At 36.8% G+C, this 24393-nt stretch overlaps 1 protein-coding gene across 8 annotated transcripts in view; it reads right to left on the bottom strand.

The window, feature by feature from the left end:
• The window catches only part of gria1a (glutamate receptor, ionotropic, AMPA 1a), a 223489-nt gene that overhangs the window by 27519 nt on the left and 171577 nt on the right, over nucleotides 1-24393 (bottom strand). For all 8 annotated transcript variants that reach the window (XR_013658383.1, XR_013658381.1, XR_013658382.1 and 5 more), the window contains 7 exons: nucleotides 21614-21667; nucleotides 17399-17557; nucleotides 17033-17200; nucleotides 16016-16120; nucleotides 14625-14735; nucleotides 10964-11173; nucleotides 9628-10073 (listed from right to left, as the gene is read on the bottom strand). Coding sequence is in view for 4 of the 8 variants with exons in the window: in XM_023959329.2 (XP_023815097.1) it covers nucleotides 9628-10073; nucleotides 10964-11173; nucleotides 14625-14735; nucleotides 16016-16120; nucleotides 17033-17200; nucleotides 17399-17557; nucleotides 21614-21667 (1253 nt within the window). In the remaining 4 variants the exon portion in view is untranslated. The remainder of the gene's footprint in view (nucleotides 1-9627; nucleotides 10074-10963; nucleotides 11174-14624; nucleotides 14736-16015; nucleotides 16121-17032; nucleotides 17201-17398; nucleotides 17558-21613; nucleotides 21668-24393) is intronic.

Raw genomic sequence — 24393 nt, 5'->3', positions numbered from 1 at the left:
TGCTGTCAACTCTGGTTGCATCCTTTTTTTTATGTGACTGAGTTTCCATCTCTGCGGAGATAGTATCTATGTCTGTGTAGAAGCTCCTGTGAGCTCCACTGGGAGCGCATGTGTGTGTACACTGAGCATGCATGTATGTATGATCAAAAATGCCACATAAATAAAACATAAGTTAGGCCGGGTAAGCTGAACCGTCTTTTTATGAATTAATCATCCCATGCTCACACATACACCCCCCCTCCATTTTACTTTTCTGTGGCAGCTCACAAACTCCACCACTGTGTGACTTCGAGGTGTGCAAAGCAATCTTCTTGTTATTCCTTGTAAAAATAATAACAACAATAATACTGTGTGATACCTAAATGATCCCTGTGAATTTTTTTCTTCTTTTCCCAGATCACAGAATTTGTCTTGTTTCCTCCCTAAAGGTTTGGTCAAAACCAAACAAGCGCTTCTGTCTCATGATACCAACACAGCACATGAAATTACATTTGTGATGTCTGGAAACATGTGGTTTGGAACTAAATACTCAGGAGAAATTTTTTATTTGTGAACAGCTCTGTAATATTAAATTCATGAAAGGAAAATATGCTCTGGAACAAAAGGAGGATCGCAGAATAAATACAGGTAAACAAAAATGTATGAAGTATGAAATCCAAGAAAAAAAATCTACTGAGTAGCACATTTATTTGGGTGGCATCTAACTTTTTTTTTAGTTTTAATGCATAAAGTTATTAAAAGTAGTCTGGTGTTGCATTGAAGGTTATGTTTTTTCCATAACAGCCTATTTAACAGCCAATCAAGTTGTGCAAATGTTTTCAAGTGTTTTATTTTTGCTGGTTGTTTCAGATGCTTTCCGAGGTTTGCCATGTCTCTATTAAGCCCTTTGAACTGTACAGATGTACAGAAGATGCTTCTGAAAAGTCTGCATTAATTATTAAACTCCTAGTGGTTTTAACTCAAGTTCCTGCTCTTTCCGCAGCAAGTTGTCAGCTTTAGATAAAAGTTTCATGTCATTGATTTGTTCAAAGGATTTTTGTGCATACAGCTTAGGTATTGTCTTGAAGCTCTTATTTATTACAGTCTCTGTTCAGAAAGTGCAAAGCAAACTGATTCACTACAAACTACATGCTTGCAAAGATTTAAAATCTTGTTTTTGGACATTCAAGACATTATTTTACCAGGTTTTAAGCTTTTTTTTTTTTTAACTTTTCTTTGCTCTAGACCTTTCCAAACTTCTCTCAGAGTTAGAACAGTTACAGCCAGTATCTCAAAATAAGGACATAATTATTATTAAAATGAGTCAAAATATTTTAGCTTCAAACTCTTGACAATAGAAAAAACTTAAATCAAAACTTAAAAAACTTAATTTGCTCTGTAATTTTTGGTTTAAGGATGTTATTTTAAAGTATACTGGTATTCGTTGACATTATTTTCGAAACAAAAATTTAGATTTATGATCTAATAATAAGAGCTAGTTTTACAGTTTAGGAGGATTGATTAGGATGGGCCAATTTCTACTGAATCATTTAGTAAAATTAGTCATTTTCATTATTTATTTATTTTTTTACATGTTTTTGTCACTGTAATGGAAATGAACTACAACTAGGTACATGAAAACCAAACAATTTGCTTAGAAATAGCAAAATAAATCCCATTATTTGGCGTCATAAGTAGTTCTGTCTAACCGTACTTTTAGCATATTTTTCCCTTTTTGAAAGCATGTGTGGAACTTCTAGATTTTGGTACCTTATTTTAAGATTTCTTGTTAAGCAAAAATTACTTACTGCATGTACGGATATCCTTTTCTTGTAATTTTTTTAAGATCGTTCTCCTTTTTTTAGGCAGCCTTTTTTTATAGTGTACTGTACTTATCTATCATGTAAAGCTAACTATTTGTTATTTAAGATGAACCCAATTAGTTTACAAGAACATTAATACACAAGCAAATCCCACTTTATTATAATCATTTTAGTGCAAAAGGTGGAAAAAAGGCATCACAGCTTGACAGAGAACTCGGTTTGAAAAATGCCGATTCCCCAAATTGCACCGGAGACACAAACTATTACAGGATGGTTTTGATAGCCAGAATGACAAATGTTACTGCGGCTGACAACGTGTGAGCGACAGAGCTGATTTATGTCATAACACAGTCCTTTTACAGGGAGAAACACCGCCATCAAGGAGTGAAGACAACCCTTCATGGCTGTACACACCCACATGCATGAAAGCGCACGCAGCTGACACCTTTATGAACATCTCAAAGCACTTTCGCCCGCTAAGTTTTGTGATCAAAATCTGACAACCGAGGATGATGCAAGCTACTGCTCGAGCTTTTATTTATTTTTCGTTCTCCTAAAGCAGACAGGCCTTTAATATGTTAGCTCACATCTACCGTTTTGTTTGTGCTACTGCTACATTACAGTGCAAACAATAAGAAAAGCTGTTTTCTAAGCATTGTAAATCATATAAATTAGTTCCCTAAGCCCTCTTTTCTGTGAAGAAACTTACAGATAAACATTCATGACTCAAGCTCCATCAAAAGAGGGTAAATGAACATTTTATAATCATACAACTTATTACTATTTCAATTTTCTATATTAGACAACAAGACATTAATTAATTCCAACTCCCTGAAGCTAAAGGCAAATAGATGGATTAACACTAGGAAAAATAAAATGCAGCCTATATGGAACTTCACACACACATAATACTGTAAACGTCATGAGCAAAATGCAGTCAAGAGGTACATCATTTTCAAATCCAGAGACGTTTTACTTTTACTAAATGTAATTCTTCTAGTAAATTGTGTTAACCAACTTGTTTTTGACTGTACTTTATAAATAAAACAAATGTATTTAATTCACAGATCTTTTAATTGGTAAAGTGTGGCCTAATATTTTTTCTGAATCAAGAAGAAAGCAAGAAACCTTCAAGAAAATAGCAAAAAGCGAAGGCCTGTTAATGCCTTTCACAGTTCAATTTATTTATTTTTAAGCCCAGCCAACATCTACGTAGCTCATTACCCCTAAATCATCTCTTTAGGATTCTCAAGTTTTAGTCACAGCCGGCGGCAGCATGCTTTTTTGAACACCAAAGCTGTTTTTGCTAACTTTGCTTTTTTTTGGAGCTCATCCTCACAGATGAGGCATCCCGTGCCCTTGAAGCTCATAATGAGATCTTGCAGTCATGATTGCTCTGATGAGTGTGCTCAATGTCAGCAAAACATAAAGCAATTTCCCCTCAAAACATACTTAGATGGTAATTAAATAGGTGTGTAAAGGTGTAAACAGAGTGGTAACAGACCGTTTCATCTGCAGTAGATATTATAGTTGCTTCAGATAAACCTTGTCTCTACTTTTTTATGCTCCTCTTTTCTTGTTCCTTTTAGTGGATGTTAGTGTGGTACAATGCTTGATGCACTGGCTTGATGTTCTAAATATGAGCTTTTAAAAATGTTTTCTCGTGCAGTTACATAAACCAAACGAGCACTTGTTCCCATGACAACCGGTGTAGCTGCTTGAGCATAATAATCAGTCATTTCAACACTTTTAACACATTGTACCTGCAAATATCTTGTGATGTTTTGATATTTTTAATATGCAAAATGGTTGTAGGAAACTGTATCGACCTCCAGGCACCCCCCCCCCCCCCCCCAACTAAGCAGTGGGTTTAAGCCAAAACTGTATTGTAGCCGCAATCTTGATGCTTATTGTGTGTCTGGTTTATTAAAGTGGGAGGAAAACAGTTGCTAAATGTCTCTAATTCTTCACAACAGCATTATGCCAGCCACAATAACGTGCAGGAATATGTCAGAGACTTAAATGAATCTGCCTGTGTGTGTTATGATTATGACTTTTAATATTGGCAATTGCATTTTTTGAAAGTGGGAATACGTGGCTATATGAGTAGGCTGACTGTAATTACAGCAGAAGCCTGATGTAGGATATAATAAACTGCAAATATAAAGCAGCCTCTCTCTGATTTCAAAGGTTTTGTGTGTCAGATTAGGCCTGTTTTCTATGAATGTTCTTAATAAACTCTATTTTACTGATGAAAAGAAGGAAGATGAAATAAAAGAGGGTTTATAATATCAAATTTACGGCTGAAATGACAGAAGGAAAACGATTTGAGGATTGAGGCAAACAATGGTAAAATCCGACATTATAATCATCCTCTCCCAATAATCTATTGACCACAGGTTATCTGGATAATTCAAAAGACTATTGTAAGGTTTCCTTGCAGAGTGAGCTGCTTTCAAGAAGGTAAACACTGACTTGAAGAGCACCAGAGTCTATTTTATCAGATGGGCTACCATATAAATAGAAACAATCGGAGGTTGCTAAAAAGCTTCAATCAATCTTCTGTAACCCACCAACCAAGCCAAACTAAGGGTGTAGTGATGGACACAAAACTAAAATTGATCAACACATTCAGGCAGTCACAAAATCAGACCACTATCACCTGAAAAATGTAACGAGGATTATAGATCTGCTGTCTAAGTAAAACTATTTTATGTGTTAATCTTTAGTCGACTTGACTACTATAACCGTGTCTTTGCTGGACTGCCAAAAGAAAAAAACAATCAGCAAACCAGCTCAGATTCTCACAAGGACCATATAAGTAGACCACATCAACAATCAAGTTCTGGTGTCTTTATGCTGGCTGCCTGCTGGCAGAGGATAGGCTTTAACGTTCTGTTGCTGGTTTATAAAGCTTTGGCTTAGCACCAAAATACATGATTGACCTACTGACCCAGTATGTACCGGCCAGATCTCTCCGGTCCGATCTGGGTCAGTCTTTTGTCAGTTCCTAAAGTCAAAACCAAACCTGGAGAAGATGCATTCAGCTTTTATACTCCACAGATCTGGAACAGAAAGTTAACCTGACTCATGCAAGTTGCATACTTGGCTCTTTGGATATTAAAACACCTAAAAATCCCAGTTATAACATTTCACAATACTTTAAAGGATTTTTTTGGTCAGACTTGTGCACAGTTTGAACATTTTAAGAAATTCGTAAAACTAAAAATGGGAAAAATAGAATACAACATACAGAATAGTTGGGCAAACAAAGCTACTTCTGAAGCAAAAGCAGTGAGGAAAGCAAAACACAGACAACTTTGTGCCTCTTGTAATTATGAGGGTAAGTAGAAGCCAGTGGCTTCCAGTCAAATACACTTGAACAGTAGATGATCAGTAAGTAGAAACCCATCAGCAGCAGCTGAAACTTCTGGAGCACTCAGATGAGTGGAATTGCAAAGCAGTGATGTAATGAGTTCAGACCTCATCCAGACTGAATGAGGGCTGGACAAACCCAGACGCTGATGCTCAGGATTCAGCAGAGCCGCTATGGGAAGACTCCTAATGCACTCTTTTAAAAAAATAAAACTCGTTGCAAAAGAAGGTTGTTGCTGCCCATATATCAAAAAAGGTGGAATAAACTCTTCAAAAATAATTATCTTTTATGGCACACAGCACAGTTTGGTTAATAAAGATGGACAAAAAGGCCCTAAAATGTGGTAACAGCCTTCCTCCAGCAGGTTATGTTGAGTTACAGATGGAGAGCTACACACAGTGGATTCTGAGCCAAAGATGAGCACTGGATGAAGCGGACAAATCTCTAACGGATGGAGAGCAGAGGGGATGAGAGACGAGAAGCAAAGAAAAAGCGGAGAGGAAATAAACGGCTGGATGTGTGGATGGATGGGGCGGGCGGGAAGTCTCCAAGTCCACCTGTCTGGAAAAGATAAACACAAGGACGGCCCAAAAGCACAGAGTGGGGCTCATGTGACAGCCAGACTGACAGTGCTGACATTTAGAAAGAGCACGGTAAACAAGGTTTCACAGAAAATAAATAACACAAAGAGTAATGCGGCTAATACACACACGGCATTAATGCAGGATCACAGGAACAAACAATGTCTGGATGCATGTGTCTAAAAGCTTCCCTATGGTACAATAAGCAGATAAAGAAAGTTATAATAAGACACACGTGGTCACACAGACAAGGAAATTAAAAGCCTGCTTGTTTAATGGAGAACAGAGATGATCATCTGTGTTTTTGGCTTTGATTAAATTTCTCTAGGACTTAAATGCTTTAAACTTCCATCTTGACGGGCTAAATGTATATCTAGAATATTCTGTCCTCACCCGATATCAATATAGCAGCGGAAAGGTGTTTATTATACATAAATAACAGTCAATTTGTGCTTTAATTTCCTTCCTTTAAATTTGAAACCACTTTTTACACCTAGTTCTTCTTAATCAGGATCAATGGGGTCTGCCAGCTGTTTCTGTCAGGAGCAATCCATTACCTGCACATGTTTACATTCAAATCTTTTACTTAACTATAATGCAGCTACCTGTCATGTGTGCTTGCCTTATATGCTCCTCATTTAAAAATACATGTTTATAGGGAAAGCTGCATGTAATAAAAGCAGCCTCCTTTATCTACATTACTTGCCAAAGAGTGTAGAATTTACTTTATGTTCTTTACCTTTGCACACTTGCTCCAGTGAAAATATTGAGGTTGTTTTGCTTTAATGTTAGAAAGCAGCCTCTTCTCATCCTATAACTCTTTGGAGCCCATCAGCAGTTTGCTCCGGCGTCCGGGTTTTAGCTCCTCTGAGTTCATTTAATTACTTTTACAACTAACAGCCACAAATGAGCAAACAGAACAAGAAGATGAAGCACTTGTTGGTTTAAAAAGAGCAATTGAAAAGAAGATGCTGCTTTGAATCTCAGCTTTTGTGTGCTAACATTTTACTAAGCTCAGAGACTTAATGAATAAATGTGAAACAGAAGAGGTGTTAAATATAAAGATTAGACAGTGGGAGTGCTCTCACGAAAAAGGATACTAATTTACTGTCAGAAAAAAATTACTAGATGCAGCAGATGATTTGACCCACTCTAGTCATCGTTTGATCTATTTCAAAAGCATTCCCAGTGGTTTTTTTTATTATGATTCTGCCATTTTTAGACAAAATCACAAAGACGTTTTTTAGGACATAATTTCTGCAGAGTGGCAGTAGTTGTTGGCAGGACCATTCACCTTCCTGTTACTGAAAGCTCTCTATGCTCTCCTGCTAGCTGACACACCCTTTCACCCCCGACCTGACATTAACAACAATGATGAGCAATACTAGAGCCATTCAGCTGTGCAGTTTTGAGCCATATGCCAGCTCGGACGAGGAAAACAGAGAGTTACATGGTCCCTCTACAAATGGAGCGGAGCAGGGAGCTTAAGGCCAACCCAGCGAACAAATACGCACTTTTTTAAATGCTATTTTTTCCTGATTCACAGTTATTTGAATAAAGAAATACTAAGAAATGTCATTTTAAGCTTAAATTTCTTTATATATGTCCTTCACCTTTAGCAAATTTCCAGAAGACCACGTTATAAACACCAAAAACGCCATTTTCATTGAAGTAGGTCTTTGACACACAGAAACCTGCAAAACTGATTATATTAAAAGCAGAAATGTTACCGCTTTCATCTGACCAGAAACATGCCAGGATCTCATAATGCTTGAGGAAAATGATCAGCAGGCACCTCCCTCCCTGAATCTGTGCTGAGCTAACTACAGCAACTAGGTGACCCACATTTTCAAGGGGAGATCTTTTCTTCAGGGCAGCATTCAGAGGTGAAACATTCACTGTGCTGGTTTTCAAGACACATTCGGATGCCCTGCACATTGCAGAATGATGATCACAACATGGAGTAGTTTAGGTTTTGAAGACCAACTCTGATGAAAATGGTGTTTTTGGGGTTTTTGACATGTTATATAAAGAAAACTAAGCTCAAAATTGGATTTCAGAGTATTTCTTTTAGCATCATTGTGAATCAGGAGTAAACAAATAATTGTTGTTTGAAAAAGAGGTATTTGTGACCTAGACAAAACAGTGGGTGCAAGCTCCCTGCTTAATCTGATGCCTCCACCTGTGGACACCTAGATCCACGAACGTCTTTGTTTGGCTCATTTGAGCTGAAATCGGGTTTAAAACTGCACGGCTGGATTGCTCGAATATTGCTCACCATTTATGTTGCACCGGTAATGTTAGGTTGGGGGTGTAAGGGGCTGTAAACTACTGAGCTCTCAGTTATGGGTGATGGTAGCGGGGGGCCTGGTTGCTTTGGGCCAACAGTCCCGCTAAATTTCTGATGAAACAAGTCCCAGAAAATGACCATTTTTAAATTTAGGCTAAAAACGGCATAATAGCGATTAAAAGACACCTGGGAATGCATTTAAATATAGCTTAAAAAATGATTGGAGTAGGTCTTTAAAGCCTTTTCATTTCCTGAATTTACGTGCAACGGGTAAGATTTTCTGTCCAATTAACATTACTCCCTGTTATTGATGTCAATAACATGTCAATTGATTTGTTAAATTAGCTTCCAAAGGTTGTGGTGAATCTTTAAAGAGCATGCAAACACTCTTCTTTGTCCTTATAGTCAGTGAAACGTTTGCTATCAGCCACGATCACCAGCTCCTAAGCTAACGTACACGCAAACACATTCAGAAACAAACACACATGGACAGAAATAAGTTGTGCCATCACAAAGAAGCTACAGGGAACAGGCAATTTGAGAAAGTATGGTGACATTCTCTTTCTCCGTGTGTGGCATACAAACAAAAATCAATAGAATTGCAGATGCATGTTCCGCCTGCAGGAGAACATTTGGACTACAGTAAATGTCAGATGACGGCACATGGGAGGAGGGGATCCACAATCTACATCATGTACCGCTGAGCATGCAGGCATGCCTCCCTGAATCTTCAGGTGATTTCTCTCACATGTAGGCTTTGCGAGGTAATTGAAAAGACTATAAATGTCACAATGGCTTGCTGTAATTTTCTTTTTCTGCTTTTTCATCTGTTCTTTGATAGCTCAAAAGCACTAAAAAAACATAAAAGAAATTTAGAGCTTGTTGACCTTTAAGCAAAGCCTGGTTAAAGTCTTTTCATCCTTTATTCAAAGCAAATATCCTCCTGGTTTTGGCTTCGCATTTGTTCTGCAGACTTGAGACTGCTGCAAACTATTCAAACAAGGCAAAGCAACTGCAGCCGCCCAGCAAGGCAAAGAAGCATCTCATATGAAACAGCGCTTGAAAACAACAGCGATAACAACAAAGACTGCACATGTAAATCCGGTATATGTAGCTCAAAGTCATTTAAAGACACAGGGAGGTCTGTCTACTTGTGACCTAACCTGTCTCTGTGGGTTCACAGAGAACTTACAGTGCTAATACTGACATTTATCTCCTTATCTCCTCCTCCTAATCCCACTGGAAAGCTCAAAAAGTCGACCCGAGTGTCTCTAATTTCCGTCACTTAATTAGATTTTTAATTGGTGACCTTTTTGAGGATGGTTTCATGCCACAGCTCACAAGAGCACTTAATGAGAGCCAATACACAGCACTTAATCCTCACAACAAAGATTTGTAGAAAAGAAAGAGTAATCGCTTTCCACATATGACTGACACACATTTAGTTTGACCATTTGATCTGATGCAGTCAAACCATCCTATTAACTGCCACTGCTAACATTCATTTGATGTTTGAAAGAACTGCAGCCAAGATTGTTAGGTGAAGACCTAAGGAACCAGTCTTTTCTTACGTCTTACCTTGGGGAGATGTCACAGCCTTGCTGCATGAAGGCGCCGAGTGAAAACCAAAGGGAGTTGAAAATGCCAAACTCGTTGGTCTGTTCCAGATTCTGCTGATTGGTGTTCTGCTGAGTTGGTGTCTGGCCCTGCTGCACGCCGTTGGAGGCCGCTGCCTGTGTCGGTGTTTGTGGCTCGGCGCCATCCTCGTAGTCCTCCGCGTGCCACTCGTACGGACTGAACCGACTGACCAGAAAAAGGACCACACTGACACCGATGTAGGCAAACACTATGCACATCCAGATCTCATAAGCCAGCGGGTCCAGGAAGGAAAAGACGCCAGGTTTGGATTTGGTGGGTTTCTTGATCATTATGGAAATACCCAGAGACATAAAGGGCTTTGAGAAGTCTATGACTTCTTCACGGACGAGGGTGATAGTGAGCGGAGCCACAGCCAAATCGGCTTTCTGAGGGAAGAACAGAAACACATAAAGACATGTAAACAGAAGCTACACTGCATATTTTATCCTCTACCAGTGAAGCAAAACAACTTCTGGCAAAGATCTTAAATATGGAATGGAAGGGTTTTAAGAAAGAAGAAAAAACATACAATTGTCCCTAATTAGTTTTTAAAGCCTGTGAGATCCAAGTCGCTTTCATTATTTGCAGCCAACGGTTCTTTGTGAAAGCAAAACCACAGAAAAAAAGACACTGTGCAATTAGTCACAGGATTCAGAAAGTGCATTGTAAGTCCAGATGGTTGCAAAAAAAAAGAATGTTAAATATATGCTTGCACTGCAAAAACAGCTGAGTGGTGACACAAAGTTTAAAACACTAACTGTAAACAATATAATTGAAAGCATGTTTGAATTATTGAGATTTCCTCCTTGATAACAAGTGGTGCTTTGTTCTCTAAGCTTTAAACGTACTGTATAAGAATCCTGAAATTATATGGAATGAACTTTATTGAAACGCAGCACAAATACACAAACAAAATAGATTCATTTTTAGTCAAATTAAAATACAGATAGGTGAAAAAAGGTCTAAAATAAAATTATCCAAAGCCAGAGGAGTTGTTTTCAAAGACCTAGTTAAAATATAATTTAAAAAACAGATATGCCTTAGATAGACAGACATGCCTTTATTTTCTTCGTCCACTTGGACAATGAAATTGGAGGCCTAGGGTGTTAGAAGTAAAGCTAACAGTGTTCCAAGACTGCTGTATTATACAAACGTTTAAACTTATAACATGCTGCATTGCTATATAAAGGGTTGCAAAGCTTTCCAGATAATTGTTATCAGTGCACCTTGAAGATAGAAAAAAAAAAACATTTCAGAAAGAGCTCCATTTACTCACTCCGTACACAAGTTCTCCAACCATGCCGTTCCACATCTTAGTATTTTCAGGATCTCTGGCTCCGTATTTGCCATCAGAGACAATTTTCAGTTTGTACTGGTAGCCCACATGCTTGGCTATCTCTGCAGCCAGCTCAACAATGTAGCCCTCGTATCTATCGTTCCCCACAAGCTGTTCGTGATTCTTCTTCAGCATCACATACGGAGACTCCTGTTGGATGCAGGACAACCGTGATAGGAGAGATTATTTTCCATCAATAATCAGTTTTACTCGTCATTTGAAATGTTAACATTCCCTTTAAAACACAGAAACAGCTTAGATTTTTTTAAAATATCTTTTGACTCCAGATGCAGCTTAACATGATGGCCTCCTTCAATTTCATCATACTCTCTTTATGATGATAATAAAGCATTCTATTCAATTCTATTCTATTCTGAAAATGATAGAACAAGTTAACTGCATGCTGATTGTCTCTGCTTTTGTGACTCACTGTAGCCTTTTTAAGAGAACAGTTTCTTAAATTAATAAGGAGATTGGTGATAAATAAATGTGACGTGTATTCTTTAAAGAAAAAAGATAAGCCTCTCATTAAAAACAAAGATTTATTATAGATGCATAGAAACATAATGCAAAAAAAGCAAAATACAAAGAACTATTAAAGCAGAAAGAGTTCAGGTCTAACCTAAGATGCATTGGTGTGGAGGATGTGCCTGTGCGCATTACTGAGATGTGCAAAAAAAAACAGTCTGACTGCACTTTGAAGTCCAGGTGACCTCTGTTCCTCAGCCAGGCTATTTACTTGTTACACCAGCATTTGTACGTTTCACTATGATCGACTGACCAAAGAAATTACAGCTGACATAGCACCTGAGGCTCTGCAGGAAAAGTGCACGGGGACACGCTTGTTACACAGTTTTTGTGCAGGCATGAATGTTCTGTCACTCCTTGCAGTTGAGGTAAAGATAAACAGTGCTTACAAAAACCAGATGCTCGTTAGAGACCAAACAGCTAGATGAGGGGGGAAGAGGGCAGAAAGGCATTTGCATTTAAAGGCTGGCTGAGTGCATTTTCACATGCATGCAGGGAAAAGCAGTGCAGGTCATTAAGTTCCCCATGATTCACATTAATGGACCTGTCACTTACTGCATGATACCACCTTCAGCAGTATCAAGTGTAGTTTTGACACCACATTTTCATACAATTTTGAAGAAATTGTCTCACTTTTTTTGATGACTGAGACTTGTGAAAGTCTGGCACTGAAACTAAATTGGGTTAAAGCTTTGCAGTGGCCAGTGTGAACTATGGCTACTACTGCTGCTACATTCCTTTGGTTTTATACGGTTAACAGATGTTCTGTTAAGATCTTTGTCCTGCTGCATGACTCTCTTTCAGCCCATTTTAAATGTAACATGCGGTGGGGACGGTCGGCTTACAAGCTGCAGTCTGATTTGGGCAGATGGTTGGAAAATTAGACCAAAAAATCCTGCTTTTCATTTGTTAGAAGGAAGTTTACATTTGAGAAAGCATTTGCATTTTGATAAATGAGCTGACTAATAAAGAAATCTGGACTTTGAGTTTTTTTCCATGTAAACTTAAAAAGGGTGCCTTCTAAACATTAAATTGACGAATATAAACTTAAACTAAAAGAATCTACAGCATGGTTTTACGGCTACATTACAAAATGTTTGGTGGCAACCAAAAGCTTGCCTTTCTGCAAAACTGTGCATGCTGCACAGAAAGAATACCTTCCATTTCATCCAACTTTATTCCATTGGATAATATCTAATATCATTTCAGCTTTTTCCTTTTAAAAATGCATAAAGCCAATATGCTTATATGAACGAAAGCTATAGACAAAGAAAAAGTGCACCCGAAGTCATATAATTATTCTCATCCTTTAACATGTTTCCACAGGAAATTGCCAGTTTTGCTATTTTCTTTTTAGAAAGTGTCATGGCAGATATGCTGCCATGGCAGTTGTACAGGTTGAACATTTGCCACAAGTAGTCTTTAGTCTAAACTATATAGCTAATACTGCAAAATTTTACAGAACATTCAGCAGATTCTTCACAGGTCCTAATAATACAATGTAGCTGTGTTCATTTGACACATTGTCACTATTTCTACAAAACCATTTCATGTAGATAGAGGTCTTGACTTTGACGGCGACTTTTCTCCTCAATGCAACTGTTACTCCTTCACATAATCAACTTTTGGGCTTGTGCTGACATCTCTGTTAGGAAAAAGCTTGGTTTCATGTACAAAGGAGTATATTGTGTGCAAGATCCTGGTCACTAAACTATTCCAAATCAAAACCTCTTCAGAATCTGAAAACTGATGCCATTTTTGTTTTACTTTTTATTTGACCTTTTGTTTTTCCAGGAGATTCTGTGCTTCATCATAACTTTTCTAATGTTAAATTGTTGCATTAAATGTTACGTTGACGGTAAAAGTCGGGTTCTGAAACAGCAAAAAATGTTTATCAGAAATTGCTGATATACTTTCTGCTTGTTTTTGTGCATGTACATACCAGTATATGGTTACCGCTAATCTTTAAATTTGAACAGTTTTTAAAAAGTTGTTCACAACTGACTATAATTAATTTTTCATCAAATTAGCAACACATTTACCTGCTTTTTCAATTCCTAGATAAAACGTAAAACACATCAAAGTTTTTTCTTTTACTTTTCTTTTTTAATACATTTTGACTCAAATTTAAAAGAACAAAGACTAACACACAGTTTTTTCTTGTGTTCCTTTTTAAATGTGATGATTTTTGTATGACTTTAGAGCCTTCGGTAGGGATAAGATCAAATCAAATCAAATCAAACTTTATTTATAAAGCACTTTTCATATAAAAATATAACACAAAGTGCTCAGAGAAGAGATCAATCTTAACCCTGTTGATGCAAATGTCCGTCAAACCACTTTTGCTACAAAATTACTATGCTTTTACATCTAATTGAAAGCAAAAACTTTAGTTTTTTCCCCCCTTTTTTTTGTAAGTTGAAATAAATTCAGGCATCAAGGGGTTAATCATGTTTTTATTCATTAAAATACAGTTTTTTTTAAATGATTAATTATTACTTTAGACGAATACTTAATCCAAATTAAAAATGAAATGAAAGTCAAGAAAAGGAAGAACCCACTGACAAAACCACATCTTGGAAGTACTTGACACTTTTATTAAATCATTCCAGCACTTAAGAATTTAAACTTATTTTTGCATTGTGGAAAAAAAAAGAAGCTACTGCTTATATTAAGTTTACAATTATATGTACTGAAATGAAAACGGAGGACACATGGTTTAAAATGCAAAAATAAAAATGTTTTTGAAAGTCTTAACTGTTGTTGTCCTTAGACCAGTGATGCTTAAGACAAAGCTCAAAATCTCATTCATGATCGCCAATTCAAGTTATAATTCAGTAGGTGACTTGTCAGACAAAAAGAGGTAAGCGAAAATACCAGTGGAGGGAAAAATGTGAAAGGGAAAAACAATTATCCGTCTGCTGTTTTCTGTGGGAGCAGTGAGCTTTTAGGAACTCAATCATAAAAGAAAATGAAAAATGTTATCCTGACTTTCACTTTGTCAGTTTCTTCCATCCAACTTTCTCATACACCCTCCACTCCTCTAATCTCTATTTTTTTCTCTCAGACTCACCAAGATGGTGGTGACTATATAGGTCCTGTTCAGCAGTCCATAAGTGTCATTGCTGCCTCTTATGAAGCTGGTTGTGGTCACATACTTCTCATCTTCATTCCAGTAGCCCACCTAGGAAAAAAGTTACGTGTTTTTTATATAATATTAAAATCAGAATTCTTTACTTCCTTTTAAAAAAAAAAGGAAAATAAGTTTTGCATTTCACAAGCACAAACTTAAACTTAAAACACACAAGAGTACACATTACATTCACAGTTAAATTGGAGTAAAATATGAAAAAGTTAAAATCCTTACAGTTTTCAGAAGGGTTATTTCCAGATTATTTTAATTTACAATAAATAACAAAAGCCAGTTAAGTCCTGTATGAACTGAAGCTGCTAATTGGTGGTTATGAATGTTTGAGAAAAAAAGTAAAAAAAAAAAAACAATAATAATTTTGCTAAAATCTACTGATTTTTAAAAAATAAAAGGAGAAAAAACAGAATAACTTTCAGTCTTTCACTGTTAAATAATAAAGTGCACGGCCCCCCGCTATTTCACAGTTCACACTTTGCAGCCTTCCTGTGTCGCTGATTATTTTTTGTCCAATTTTGCATGCTTATTTTATATGTTTTCTTTTGTTTGTTTTGTTTTACTGGCTATTGTGTTCTGCATCCTGATTGGTTGTTGACCTTGTTAATCAATCTCCTTCATGAACAGAATGCGTTCAGCCTTCCACATTTATCTTTGATCACAAGCAAATCTTTTTCATTCCATGATACTGGACTTATTTTTCTAAGACAGTTTAAACCTCGAGAGTTTAAACAATGGAGAACATTGTGAAAATGTTCATGTCTGCCTGAAAAAAGAGTGTAAAAATGTATAGTTAGGCGTTTTTACAGCCTCAAAATATTTCACAACATCAGAAAAAAATAAAGTTGACTACATAGAGGGTTTCACATATTTTAGAGCGTAACTCCTACGACAAACGGGGGAACACAGTTCTTAGTTAGTTGGTTCTTATGCAAAATTCTAAATAGAAACAAGAATTATGTCATTTTATTTATACAGTGCTGGAACTTAAATTAAATTCTGTTTTTAGTTTGAGTTGGCCATTAGATTGTTCTATTTTCTCGTTTACCTAAAAATGTATTAAACTAATTATGTGAACGTATGAATGCTACACTATGTAAATGATATAAATGTTCTTTTTTTTTACAACAAAAGAACAAAAAATACTTTCAACAATATTTTTTGCCCAACTTTCCCTGCATCGTGTTCTTATTAACTTTCCTAACAGCTGTTCTGAGTATGTTAAGGCCTTAAACAATAATGGGTTACTGTGTTAAAAAGAGCCAAATTGTTATTCAAAAATGCTGTTCTTTAAGTCTATTAAAGCTGGTCAGACTTACCTTCTTGGGTCCAGAAGGAGCCAGTTCCATGACACTAACAGTATAGTTGGTTCGGCGACCTTTCTCATTAAATTGAATGTGACCGGTCAATCCATCAATACGGACCTAAAACGGGTGTCAAGAGATAAAGAACAGACTATTGAGTGCAGTTATTGTAATGGCTGCAGAGAAGTTTAATATTCATACAGACAGTTTTTTTAATCTCTTTTCCAGAGCAAGTGATTTGGCTGCCACAAGTACAATGTAATGTATATAAAGGATGTGTTTGTGTGGCATTCATTTGTGTTAGTGGATAGAAGTCAGGTCCCTTTGGTGGTGAATGACAGATGGCATGTATATGTTCACTGAAGTGTGCATGTCTTGGCAGGGGGAAAGAATTAATTGAGCGAACACCACTTCTGTCTTCGACCCGTCCGCAGGCATATGGCAAGATCAGCTCTGAGCACGCCTCTGCACAACACACCGGGCTTTGGCTTTAACATGCACACTTACAGCAGCAAAACACAATAAAATAAAATGTTTGTTCTCATCATGGTCTAAATTTATTTTGCAAACTAACATCATGGACTTTTTAAGGATATTTTAATAGTGTAACAAAATTAATCTAATTAATAAGGAAACAAAGTCACATGACATGTGTCACGGTTAGTACAGATGAATGTGCAAATGTATTTTCCCTAAGGAAAGAGACGTCTCACAAATAAGCCAGCATTACCATTTTCATTGCCAAATATTAAATTTCTAAACTCAATTGCTTATGTCATATCTCATGATGATCATGGCCGAGCAATATTGTTCCCAGGTTTTGTTTACTAGCTGTGATGTCACATTTGATACTTGAGAGCTCTCCTATGACTTAATGTGAACTTTACACGACAGAATGAGACCTAATTTGTTCAGCCAGCCCCAACTCAAAAGCTATTAGACAACGTGCCAGTCAGGAATGTATGTGACAGTGTGAGGTTGGTGCATGCATGTGTGTATGTGGACTGGCTTCTCTCATTTGTGTGTGCCGACCTGCTGCAAGGCTCTCTGGATGTCTATGCCCTGTCCCCAGGGGGCTGGTGGGTTGGCGAGACACTCTCCAGCGTTGCCCCTCCGAGAGATGTCTATTCTCTGTCTCCTTAAATTCTGAAAGGCCATGGACATGACTTTCACCCCGTCGTATGTCAGCGCGCCTGTGTACTGCAAACAGACAAAAAGATGAAGCACTACTAAAAAACATTTAGCAGCAGCTTTTGATAAGTATTCTTTTCTTTCTTTATTACCACATATTAGATTAAAGATTTTCTATCAATAAAACATGGCTTTACTTTAAATAATACCAAAAAGAATTACTACTGTAGAAGAGGTAGAATATTGTATAAAGGAGAGCAATATTACTTTGAGTCCAGTTTTGGGCATTTTGTTGTCTTTGTTATCAAACTCCATCCACTGCTGGGCGATGCGGCTGACAGTCGGCTCAGAATTGTTGACGAGTTGAAAACCTGTGATGTTGGCACCCCCTTTTCTCAAGTCTGTCAGGTCAATGTCCAGGAAACCCTGGAAAAGACAACAAAAAAAACGTGGAGGTGAAATAGCCATTCATGTTGGCAAAAATACAAGTGGATTAAATTGTGAATGTTTCACATAAATCAAATCCCTAATTATATAGATGGCTGTCTGACATGAATGATAAGTAAGGTGTGACTACCAATAATTTATCAATTTGGTATTTAATGTAGGTTTGTAAATTTAAAAAGATTCCTTCAAGGCATTATGGGTATATTAGTGAAATAGACATTGAAGGTTGAATATAAACTGAAAAACTGCCAACAAAATATTGCTTTTGGTCTCGGTAGTAGACAACAAAATAGAATAAAATATATCCAGAACTAATCACTTACCCCTATTAGGTATGCATTATGTCTTAATAGACATGATTTTCTGTTAAGCAAAAAACATTTGTGTTCTATTTTAAGTATCCAGTAGCCTTTAGGATCTTTTGGTACAATATGGCGATATGTAATCCAGGATTTATTCCTTAAAAAGAACTAACAGTTTCATGGGGAGTTGAATAAATGAAAAATCCCTACAAAGGGCCTGGGTCCCATCTACTTCGTCCTTAATTACTCTTGCGTGTCAAGTGTTCGCTATGACTTGTTGCCCACAGCAAGCCCATAGCGGTAAATGTGCATGAATATTTTTCCTCTACGGGCTCACCGAGAGGTTATGACCTTGATATTACGAGCCAGCCACCTGCGTGCCCAGTACAGTTTTGCCCATTTTGCACCGCAGACATCGCATATCCACTTGTGAGTTGTTGCAGTAACGACTAATGCACTAGCTTTCCCCACAATACTTGTTTTCAAAGTAAATAAACAAAAGTGAGTTTTACTAGAAGAGTAAAACTCATTTCTAATATTTTAAACTGCAAACCAAAGCAAGTATACATGAGAATAAAAGGAAGTTATATTGGGATGGGGCATTATTACATGGGTAACATAGTTTCTTGACAGCATCAGCAACTATTTTAGAAGTAGCAACAAACACAAATTCAATTTACTCAAAATGATAGCTTTAAACGTAACATTTTTATGATGTTTAAGTACTTTTTTCTATTTACTGATGATCATTCTTGGTTTAGAACGGTAAAGGCAGCGCTCCTTTAAGAGCCTTTTCAAACAGGGACAGCTTTATATTTGCACAAATACTCTAATCCATTGCATAATAAATACATATATGAATTAGAACACTATTATACAAACAAGCCCTTTTGATATCTTAGAATAAGGTCATTTTTGGCGTTAGCCATTTTCAGGATGAAGCATGGAGGCTATGCAGTTTTTATTCAAAACAACATTCAAGTGGAAAGCACATGAATATGATTTATATACAAAAAAACATTTCATCTCAAAAAAAGGTAAAAATAAAAATATATAAGTGTATATAAGCAGCAAATGTTATGCTTTTTCTTCAAATTTCTCGGAGGACACTTAATGATCAAAAGTAATCTGTCATGTTCTTTCATTTACAGTTGATTTATTATAATGAGTTCATAAGTAGAAATATTTCTCACTCCATTACTCATACTGCGGCGTGCATATAAATGTAGTCAGTGACAGCACTTTGTGCTTCAGGTTCAACAAACATTAGGGGATGAAAGGAAGAGATAAAGGAAAGAGAAGACTAAAGTTTTCCTGATTTAATCACATTGCAACACCTTCATCTAGTTCAATGTAGGATGCAAATTATTTGTAATTATTAAAAGAATGGAATATGATGATTTGTATATAGGAAAATTAAAAGAGTATGTGAAAACGCACACTTTAAACTCAAGGAAAATAATGTAAAGAGGCAGTTTAAGGGAAAGTCATTTGAATTGCTGAAGATGGTGGAAGCAGAGGGTCATTTTGTCAAAGGTTGCACTCTAACATGGCTGCTATTTTTAACTCTGCCATCAAATGCAAAGGTTACCTGCATGATCTAAATAATGCGAGGCTATCCCTTTTAACAGACTTCATCGCTGTGCTTCCTCAGTGACAAGAGTAGTGAGGGAGTCTAAAGAAAACCTCATTTCATGGTGAGATCAGTGCAGGGCTAATCTGAGACAGACTCTGTCCTCAAAGCCTGCGGTTAGCAGTGGTGGAGCTGAAACCTTACAGGTTTCTGAGAAAATGCAAAACATCTTTCAAGTCATGTAAAAAAGAGAAAGGTAACTGTTTCTGCTGTTTAGCTCTTTCTTGTGACCTTTCTGTAGCTGTTTTCAGAAAAGGAAATAACGGGGAGGGAGGAAGCGTTATATGTATGTACAGTATAACGACTGATTCAAAGAAACCCAGAGTTTTTTTGCATAGAGACTAGCTGGCCACCTATCATTCATGACACATTTTCCTTTCTGTTTTGCTCCCACATCATTTGCTTCATGCCCTTTGAAGCTCTGGCTCTCAGTTTTCAATGGGTCTCCACTAAACTCTCACTTTCTTTCATCTTCACTATCCAGACAGTTAAAACAAACAAAGATAAATAGAAAAGGCTTTTCTGGTAACTCGCCTAATGTTCCGTAAAAAATACTTTTTTGTGTTTTTTATTGTTTCTGGGAAAAGTTTAGACTGCCACAAAGTACAGTCGGTCCCTCGTCTCATGCTGCATTGACACCGGGCTCAAAAATTCACATTTGAGTGAGTACTTTTGATTAAAAGTCTATTTAAAAACACAAAAATGCACGTTTTCGTGTTCACGCGTTGCTAAGCAAGTTTTGAAGTTCATTTTTGGGCTCTACGTATAGAACGCGCAGGGACTGAGCGTGTCTTAAACCTTAAACTAATTGAACTTTCACCAGTCAGCTACTCGGATTTGGTAGTGACGTATGGGTATTGTCCTTTTCAAAGCACGGAAGTGCCAACTGTTTGAAAATTCATCATGGATCATAATAATTGCAGTTTGTGCCCGGCCAGAATTATGACACCAAGTCTTTCATATATCAGCATTGAGCTGTGAAAGAAAAAACTGGAGCAAGATTTGTGAGTTTGCACCACTTCGACATTTCACACCTAATCTCTTCTAACTGTGAGTATATGAGCTAGTTTCAGGAAGCAACAGATCTGTGTAAAGACCAAGTGCTAAAAGCGGGTTCAAAAACCCACGTTAAGCACGCTTTTGAGCGTGCCACACATGCCCAGTAGATATGTAGCATCAGCTTAGGGTTTTCAATATTTCTTAGAAGTTTCCAGATTGTAGAACGGATGGATTTGTTGAAAGCTCTGCTCTGTGAAAGGACTACTGCTGAACAGTCGGAAGAGGATGTTACTATAGAAATGACCTCTGCTAATACCGAACATCCAGGTCTGTCTGAAATTCAAAGTATGATCAGAACCGCATGCAAGTGCAGCCGGGCATACGATGAAGTAATTAGCTCAGCTCTAAAAAGGTGCAAGGACAAAGAACATTTTTTTACTCTTTTTTTTTTTTTCCTCAGACATGCCTCTTATAATGGGCCCATTATAAATGACTACAGCCACTTTGAGGATCAGGCGTCTGCACCGTCTGAGCTTTATCGTTTCAAATTAAATCTGGCAAACTGGCCAGACAAGAGAGATTTAGACAATCTCAAGCGCTGGGAAATTGTTTAAGCAAGCAGCTGCATATTAATCTCAAATTTACCTCAGGCTCTGTTACTTTTGTCTTCATTTGACTGCATCCAGTGAGTGCTGTAGCACCCGACAAACCATTTCGGTGAGAAAATGGCAGCAGGCAAAGAAATCTGATAGATGTAGCGGGCATACACTCCACTGTCTGACCTTTTACCGTCACTGTGAGTCTGCAAAGATTTTTGTCTCCCACACATCCCCCTCTCCCTTTTAGTGCTTTTGTCTTTTAATGAACCACAGTTATTTCTTTGGCTTTGACAAAATAGCTTAGATGAAAAATACAATGAGAAGATGAAAAAGCAGATAGTTTATCTTTTAAAGCACGAGTGAATTAAACTGCTGATTATTGCTGATGAAATCTTAATGTATTGGAAATCTAAATACAGAGTGTGGGGACTTTCAGCATAATTTACTTCTAAAGAATAAAAAAATATGAAGAAAAAAAGCTGTTGTCTTGATAATCACTTACCAGGTTGGCCAGGATGTAGTGGTAACTCTTAGCATTCTTTCCTTGCTCAACAATCTGAAAGACATAAACAGAAAAAAATGTGTGTGAGACTTAAGAAATTCCCTGCAGAAAATCCAGTTGGTTATAAACTCTTTGACCTTGAGCAGAAAAACAGTGAGAGCATGCACTGATATTAAAATTTTTTGGTAAGGGCAGTGTTTATAGCAGCCAGTAAATCATTGTTTTTTTTTCATTAAATATCCACTGGGATCATTTTTTTAAATTGATTTCAAAGCGTTCCCAGCTGTCTTTAAATTATGCTAATGCTGATTTTAGCCAAAATCCAAAAACTCGAGTTGTTTTCTCCTGGAGATTGTTTCTGCAGAGTGACAGAAGTTCTTTAGAAATATGCCAACCACACCCCCCTTCACCTCCCCGCTGCTGAGAGCTTGGACCAGGGAGCTTGTTGCCTGCCCTGCCTACTTTTTCTACATCACAAATAGAATCTTTTTCTAACACCATGTTGTCTGTTCCTAAAGTACAAACATTTGAGAAGAGAAACACTTAAAAATGCAATTCCAAGCTTACTTTTCTTAATATATGTACCCCATTATGACAAAAAACCTAAATAATTTTTTTTATTGGAGTAGGTCTTTAATGGAAACTTTTTTGGTGGCTCTGCCTTTTTTCCAAGATCACAACAATGGGATTTTAATGACATATTTTAAAACTTAAATCCCTTTGGAACAAGGTTTTGCCAGTAAAGTATCTTGAGGAAAGATCATTTTAATAAAAGTTGGAAAAAAACTTTTTTTTTCTTCTCTTTTTGTCTCTCTGATAACTGGGTCTCTTTCCAAAAGGTTTCCATCACTAAAGTATTAATCAACACTGAAAATCACATTTCGAGACAGCTGTTTGCCACTGTATTATATAATATTCAAATGTGACAGAACATCCAGATTGCGCAGATCTAAATAAAGCAAAACTAACTGCCCAAAACAAGGGGATTTGCACTATAAAGTGCATTTATTATTCTGTTCCTTCAAGAGAACTGAGGTGCACTTAATATAAGTCATCAGTCATTATTATAATATAGTAAGTTGCAAGCTAATTAGATGCTGTATAAAATTCTACTCATGTCTTTTTATTTAAATATTATTTAGCTTTGATCTTCATGTCCCGACAACTTAAAAAGGAGATAATTTTCCTTAATTCCACAAGATATTTTATCAGTTAAACACTGAACAAGCAGCAATGCAAACAGTAAACTCGTTGTGCTGCTGCTGCAGGTGTGTCACTGCGAGTGTTACACTTTGCAGCCAGGCACAACAATGATTTTAGGAGACGTAAAGGACTCAATTGTGGTCATAGCGGTAGATTGGTTTAAACTTTATAGAAAACATCCCAGGTGTGTGAGGCACAGCTTCATGACAAAGCAGCTTTATGCCTAATTTAGAAAGCTTTTCATCTTCCCCCATCCGCCTTTTCCTCCTGCCTTTTTGCAGAGGAAAACAAAGTGATGATGAACTGTGATCAGTGATGATATGATTTGTGGAAGAAGGTGTATCTGAACCCATAGAACCGGCAGAAATAGTGTTTCAATTTTTTTATGTGCTTTTTTTATTATTAAAATTGATTATTGTTCAGTCTTATGCTTCTCTCTCCTTTTTGGGTTCGTGTATCAACTAGTCTTGTTTTAGATTATGTAATATTAATGGAAAATGTACACTTTCTGTGTTATCTACGTCTAGATCTGTCATCCTTCTAATACAATATTCAAAAGATGGAAAAGAACACTTCAATATTCTATTTTTTGTCTAAGTACAACAGATTATTGCATTTCTCTCCATTTTTGAATCATCTTTTAAAGTGCAAAAAAGGGCAGGAGTTTGTTTGAAACCTTGTGCTACACATTTCTTTTAAAAAAAAAAAAAATAAAATAAAGGCCTTTGCTAAGACTTTTCATTTCAAACTCCACATGCGTTCCATCCAAAAGCTTTTAAATCTTGAAGATGGGTTTGGCATTTGGATAAAATAAATTTGCTCTTTTCCATGGTTTTCCCAGAAACCAAATCCTTAACTGTCTCTGTCAATTGTGTGTCCTCATCTGCACTTCAAACTGAGCAAGCAGCTTCTAAAATAAAATCAGTCTCTACACTTTGGCTTCCTCTTTTTTTTCTTTTTCTTGTTTTGTTTTGCTAAAATTATTTATCAGAGTTCAAGATCAAAGGAGCCATTTACTGGTGATCATTACTACAAGGTTCAGGAAGTCATTACAAACATGATAAATTTGCATCTTCTGGCCTTTTTTCTAACAATGGCCATGCCACAAGAAGCTGATTAAGTCGAATACCTTGGCATAAATAAAAGGAGCTTTAAAATCCCTGACCTGGCTGCATTAGTGTCTCTGTTGGCACATAAATATACATGACTAACATCTAACACATTACCAGTGAAAGACCTAAACTCTGATCACAAACAGAAAATCACAAAAACTATCAAGAAATCGGCTTTAAAGAATTTATGTAATTCTTTTTATTGCATTGAGGGAAATAAGTATTAAAACTTAGTACTTTGTGGCAAAACCCTTAGTAGCAAGCACAGAGGTCAGATGTTTTCGTAGTTGATGAGCAGGTTTCTGCGCATATAAGGAGGAATTTTGGGCTACTTTTCTCTTCAAATGGCTTCTAAGCCATTAGGATTTTGTAGCTGTTGCTTGGCAACGCTAAGCTTTCATAGGTTTTCTATGAAGCCAATCTATGACCATGATATGCTTCTTCTTCAGTCATTCCTTGGTTGCC

Source organism: Oryzias latipes, chromosome 10, assembly GCF_053564925.1.
Source record: "Oryzias latipes strain Hd-rR chromosome 10, Olatipes_Hd-rR_3.1".
Taxonomy (NCBI): domain Eukaryota; kingdom Metazoa; phylum Chordata; class Actinopteri; order Beloniformes; family Adrianichthyidae; genus Oryzias; species Oryzias latipes.
Note: the sequence above shows the minus strand (reverse complement) of the source record. Positions and strands in the feature narration are given on the sequence as shown.